Here is a 6,342-nt window from a genome sequence, read left to right on the forward strand (position 1 = left end):
TCCAGATGCTCGGGCTAATGTAACAGGTCTCTTTCTCCATGTGTTCCCTGGCTCCCCACCCCATCATGGTATTTTCTCCCAAATTTCCTTTTATGGACTATGATTTGAGCCACTGTACAAACCCTGGTGGGTGGGCTCGGGCTGCCTTTGAAGGACACTGTGGCATTTAGCATTTTTTAAATAGTATTTAATAGAGTTGACCCAGAGAGGGAGAGTAAGTGAGTACGTTCATAAATCTCAGCTTCCCCCAGGGTCTGGATGAAGGTCTTCAAATTAAACTGTTGTTGGGTGAGAAGTAATTTCATCATGTGAGAGAATTTTAATTCATGAGTCCTTTTGACCTTTCTTGGAGGAATGTGGTTATTGTTGGTTTTTGTTTTTTTTTTCCAGTGAGCTTACGGGAAAACTGATGCTCAGTGTGGAATGACTGAGCAGCTGAATGGTTCTGCATTGGAATTTGGGAGTGGGGGAGTCAGCTGCTTCTCTCCAGCTACACGGGGCGGGAGGGGGCGCGGGCGCGGGGAGGCAGAGATGCCACCGCCGTCTACCAGTGATGCAACGGTCTGAGCACACAAAGGTCACTTCTCTGTTCTCTGTGTATGCCCAGATGGAGGAAAGGACACCATCCTTCCAATTGTGGACAGAGGATCCTGGTGTTTGGTTTGTTTGCCCCCTAAGGCGACATCCAGACAGACTGTCCCTGCTTCCCAAGGCCCCTTCCTTCTGCTTCCTGTTTTTCTGACACTTAAATCTCAAATCATCTCTCTAAGAGTTGGGGGGTCTAGTTAAGAGGGAAGGTTTGGGGACTTTGCTGGTGGTCCAGTGGCTAAGATTGTGCATTCTCAGTGCAGGGGGCCTGGGTTCCATCTCTTGTCAGGGAACTAGATCTCACATGCTGGAACTAAAGATCCTGCATGCTGAAAGAAAGGTAGAAGATCCCACGTGATGCAAATAAGACCTGACACAGCCAAATAAATAAATATTTTTTTAAAAAAAGGAGGGAAGAGCTGCGTGAAGACCAGAGGGCTGAGAACACTGCAGAATCCTTGAACCAATTTAGATTATTCAGATGAGTTACAGTGACAAGGAAAAGCACAGCTAGTAAGTTTTTGTTTCAAAGCTTTTAGGAAACTATTGCCTTATAGACTGAATTACCGAACTGAGCAGGTGTGGGGATCCTGAAGAATAACATCAACTTAAAGTTTTCCTTATCACTAAACTATTGAATTCTGTGGGCCAGGGGAAGAAAACATAAGGAGAAGAGCCACCCATTTTATCTTGATAAGATCTTTTTTAAAGAGCTTCTTGGCTGCGATGGGCCAGCCTTGGCCATGGCAGCACAATTCATTCATTTGCTCACTGATTATTCCCAGAGGTTTTTTTTTTTGGGGGGGGGGGTCTAAAAATTAAGTATAATTTTAACACCACATTTCAAAGAAAACAGTCTGAGAGTTAATACTGCTTGTAATGTTCCAAAAGTAAAAATACAATTTATATATAATTGTATACACACACAGAGAAATGTTCTCTTGGAGTTAAAAGGTGTGTCATAGCTTTTATTTGTCCGGCAAATATTTGTGTGAGTTTGACTACACAGCATCTAAATATTCCTTTTTATTTAAAATTTTTATTTATTTTTTTTTATAGTAGGTCCTTGTTGGTTATATATTTTAAATATAGAAGTGTGTACATGTCAACCCCAAACTCCCAATCTCTCCCTTTTCCCCACCCTACCCACCTGGTAACCATAAGTTCCTTTTTCAAGTCTGTGAGTCAACTTCTGTTTTGTAAATAAATTCATTTGTATCATTTTTGTTTTAGATTCCTCATCATTTCTTTAAGATTCCTCATATAAGCGATATCATGTGATATTTGTCTTTCTTTGACTGATTCAGCATGATAATCTCCAGGTCCATCCATTTGCTGCAAATAGCATTATTTCATTCTTTTTAATGTCTGAGTAATATTCCATTGTATGTATGTACCACGTCTTCTTTTGAAATACTCACTGCATGCCCATCAGTGTGTTGGAGACACAGTGATGATTACACCTTGGTTCATGTTCCCCAGGGGCTCAGCAGGGTGTGGTCCGCAAATTTCAGGCAAGGCCACTTGTTCCTGCCTGATCAGGGCATATTTATACTGGAGGGGGAACCACAGATGGGCATTGGAGAAAGAGCAGGGTTAGTTAGATGTGCAGAGAGGCTTCCAGGTGGGGAAACAGTGTGTGAAAAGACCCTGGGGCATAAGAGACTGCGGGCCATTTGGGGAACGCCAACGAGTGGAGGCAGATACCATCATCCCTTGCCTATTGGCTCAGTACCGCAAAGAGGGGAGGAGGGTGGTCCCTTCAGCTTGTCTGTCTTCTCCCGCTCGCACGTGTTTTCACTCTGTTGGGAGACTTCCCAACAGAGCTTGAAAAAGGGGCCCCTCCCCAAATTGCTAATTAACTGAAGAAAGTACAGAAGACTAGGAACTCATCTTGTGTTTAACTGATATCCGTAAAACACAGCATTCTGAAGGAGAGGGATGAGAAACTGACGTGTGGGGAAATTGAGTACAGGCCCTCCGGTTGTTTTGTCTTTAGTTGCAGTTAAGATGCTAATTTGAGGTGCTATTCGATGCTTTCCCAACAAACTATGAAACTGTAAGGGAGTCCTAACAAATGACAAGCCCACACACTCCAGAGGTCACTTTCAAACGCAAAGGCATTTTTACCATTCGTGATGGTTTTGGGTGGGACATGAACGTGTGAAGCAGAGCGTCCCTTTCTTTCTGAACAGGTGTCAGAACATTAAAGACAACACCATCGGCATTGAGGAGAATGGCGTCTCGCTCACCTGTCGCTTCCACGTCACGGTCTTTAAGTTCATTGGGGATTATGACGAGGTCCACCTGCACTGCGCAGTGTCCCTCTGTGATTCAGAAAAGTACTCCTGTAAAATAGTAAGTGAGAGTGTGGAAATTCAACACGTGTCTTTATTCTCACGGCCTCAGGTTTCCCCACGTGGGGATGGTGAATGCCAAGTTCAGTGGCTCTTTAGAGGCTTTTTTTTTTAGGGCTCAAGGCCCCTGGCGGTGGCTGAATAACAGCCGTCTTCAGATGCCCAGGAGTGATAGTCATCTGTGCCAGAACAATAAGAGAGCAGGGTAGAATGATGACCGTTTACTCTTCTCTATCTCTGAAATGTCAGTCTGTTGTTGGTGTAACCTTAGACCAGGGTTTCTTAAACCTCAGCGCTACTGACATTTTGGGCCAAATGATTCTTTGCTGTGGGGCTGCCCTGTGCTCTGTTGACTGTTCAGCACATCTCTGACCTCCACCCACTAGACGCCAGCACCTCCTCCCCTCTTACAACACCTGAAATGCCTCCTGGAATTGCCCAGCGTCCCCTTAGGGAAAAATTGGCCCTGTTTGAGAACTACTATGCCAGAGCCTCAAGAAGCCAGGTCACCGAAGTGAAGGCTGGGGCCAAGCTCTCCTCCACTTAAAGCAAACTCCCAGGCTCAGTATGTACTTTATCCAGGTCTCCTTTAGGCAGGGGCTATCCCACAGATTATCCAGATCCACGCTCTGGGCCTGGGGCTCTGAGGGGCTGGCAGATGAGGTGACAGACGCCAGGCTTACATCTCCACCATGTACAGCTATGTCCCTAAGGTTTTACTGCGCTGGTCCCTGGCCCCTAATCCCTAACAATGCAGCTTTACCCTCACCTCATGTTGACAGATGGCCTCCCAGGTGGCTCAGTGGTAAAAAACCTGCCTGCCAATGCAGGAGACAAGGGTTTGATCTGTGGGTTGGGAAGATCCCCTGGAGGAGGAAATGGCAAGACATTCACTCCAGTGTTCTTGCTTGAAAAATCCCATGGACAGAGGAGCCTGAAAGTCTACAGCATTGCAAAAGAGAGTCAGACGTGACTGAGTGACTGAACAACAATATGTTGGCAGAATTGAGATGGGGCAATGGCCCAAGCTGCTTACCGATGCTGGTCCATACATTACTATCTGATCTGATACAGGATCCTCCTTCCTAGGAAGGGAGCCTCTTTGAATCTAATTCTAGTGTGGAGAATATATTAAATTCTGTTCAACATAAAGCCCCAAGTCCCAGGAGGCTCAATGATCAAGAATACATTGCTTCTAATTAATCTGAGCTGCAGTAGTGCTCCGAGCTGAGCCCCTGCCTCTTTTGGAGGTGAGGATGTGGTGAAGAATAAGTTATCAGCTTAATTGTGTGAAATGTTCCCTTTGGTGTTCTGTCTTTCAGACTTGCCCTCAAAATTCCAGGACTGCCACAGATTATACCAAGGAACCTAAAGAACAGATCATTTCAGTGGGACCTATTAGGAGAAAAAGTATGTATGTTCCCTAAAACACTCTAAATGATTAAAACAATGGGATTTGAAGATTCAAGCTAACTCTGGGGTGTGTTGTGACTACGACATGAACCTGGTGAACCAGGAGCTTGAGGACGCCTGTTTGGGGACCCCCCGTTTGCAAAGCCTGCCATAATCACAGGTGTCCATAATGACATCCTTTCATGGACTGCTAAAAACTCATGGGAGTACTAGGCCTTTTCCCTTGCCACTCCTCTCTTTAAAGCCTTGGCCGTAGATAGGAGATGAAGAGCTAGACTGTCTGCAGGTAACTTGTCCAGGGCTGTCTTTCAGGGCTGGACTGGTGTGAGGACAATGGAGGATGTGAGCAGATCTGCACGAGCCGGGTGGACGGGCCTCTGTGCAGCTGCGTGACGGGCACCCTGCAGGAGGATGGCAAGAGCTGCCGAGGTGAGCGCACAGCCTCCGGGCGGGCAGCCAGGGGCACAGGAAGCTCTTGACTCCCAGAAGGAGACATTCCAATGCAAGGCCCAGTGGGTCAGCAGCTGACCTATAAGACCTCCAGAAAGTAAGAAGGAAAGACGAAGCAAACACCCAAAGAACTTACTGCTGTTGTTGCATTACTAAGTCACGTCTGACTCTTTTGCACCCCCATCGACTGTAGCCTTCCAGGTGCCTCTGTCCGTGGGATTTCCCAAGTAAGAATACTGAATGGGTTGCCTCCTTTTCCTTCTCCAGGGGATTTTTTTGACCCAGGGATTGAACCCATGTCTCCTGCTTTGGCAGGTGAATTCTTTACCGCTGAGCCACTAGGGAAGCCCACTCAAGGAATACTAGCATATTTTTGGTTTTTTTAAACCTTTGAGTCCCTGATCTTTTATCTAAAAGATGGAATTTTTTTTTTAAAGAAAGTTATCCAGCCATTTAATAGAACTTCCCAGGTGGTGCTAGTGGTAAAAAATCTGCCTGTCAATGCAGGAGACACAGGAATCGAGGGTTCGATCCCTGGGTCAAGAAGATCCCCTGGAGAAGGAAATGGCAACCCACTTCAGTATTCTTGCCTGGAAAATTCCATGAACAGAGGAGCCTGGAGGGCTATAGTCCATGGGGTCGCAAAGAGTCAGACCACAGCTGAGCAACTGAGCACACACACACATCCAGGCATTTAAGAACCAAGTAGTGACCTTTAATCTGGCCCCCAAGTCCAGGACTGGGGTGTGTGATCCATCAAACACATTTGCCTGCAGTAGCCTTAGCTACCAGGTTTCCCTGGCACCTTTTAAGTTAGCAGGATTCATCTAGAGGCTGAGTTAATTTCACTTCCTCGCTGCCACAGTCAAGTCCATTTGGAGAAAGTGGGTTCTTGGCATTGAGGAAAGCAGGTGCCTTTATTTGAATCCACCCGGATGGCTGATCCATGTCAAGCAGGTACATTTTTTCCTAGGACTTACCATGTCGCTGTTTCTGTTCACAGCCTCTAATTCTTCCATCGAACTTCAAGTTTGGATGCTGCTTCTCGTCATGACCCAGATTTCATTATGGCATTTTGTCTATAAGTCAGGCATGACCTCATAATTCACTCAAGGTTATATATAAAGCACTGTAATTTACTTACTTTGACCCCCTGTAGGCGATAAGGTGTATGCCCTTAAGTCAGAACCTATTTGAAATTGTCCACAGTCTCAAAGTGATGCCATCTCCCCCGTATGGTCAGAGTTCCAGAAAAGAGGGAAAAGCCATGCCACCACCCCCCCCTTTCAGAGTATGCAAACTGGCTTCTAAAAGTTGCTTGTGGAAAACATGTATCTTCCCTAACATTTCCAAACAATTGTCACTAGGAACGTTGGGCTCACAGGAAAAACCAGTAAAGGAAAAAATTCTGGTGAGACAAGTCTACCTGGAAATCTAACCAGAGAAATCTACCCCACCAGTAGACCCAGTGCTGGGTCGGGATCATAGTTTTTACAGAGGGAGGGCCTGGTGGAATAACAGTAAATATTGAGAA

General features: G+C 45.9%; 1 protein-coding gene across 1 annotated transcript in view; it reads left to right on the top strand.

The window, feature by feature from the left end:
- TECTA (tectorin alpha) overlaps positions 1-5,912 on the top strand; it is an 80,888-nt gene extending 74,976 nt beyond the window's left edge. The window contains exons 20-23 of the mRNA XM_068989417.1: positions 2,784-2,946; positions 4,268-4,355; positions 4,671-4,787; positions 5,812-5,912. Of these exons, the coding sequence (XP_068845518.1) occupies positions 2,784-2,946; positions 4,268-4,355; positions 4,671-4,787; positions 5,812-5,912 (469 nt within the window). The remainder of the gene's footprint in view (positions 1-2,783; positions 2,947-4,267; positions 4,356-4,670; positions 4,788-5,811) is intronic.
- Positions 5,913-6,342: the final 430 nt, after the last annotated feature.

This window comes from Capricornis sumatraensis, chromosome 16 (assembly GCF_032405125.1).
Source record: "Capricornis sumatraensis isolate serow.1 chromosome 16, serow.2, whole genome shotgun sequence".
Classification (NCBI taxonomy): domain Eukaryota; kingdom Metazoa; phylum Chordata; class Mammalia; order Artiodactyla; family Bovidae; genus Capricornis; species Capricornis sumatraensis.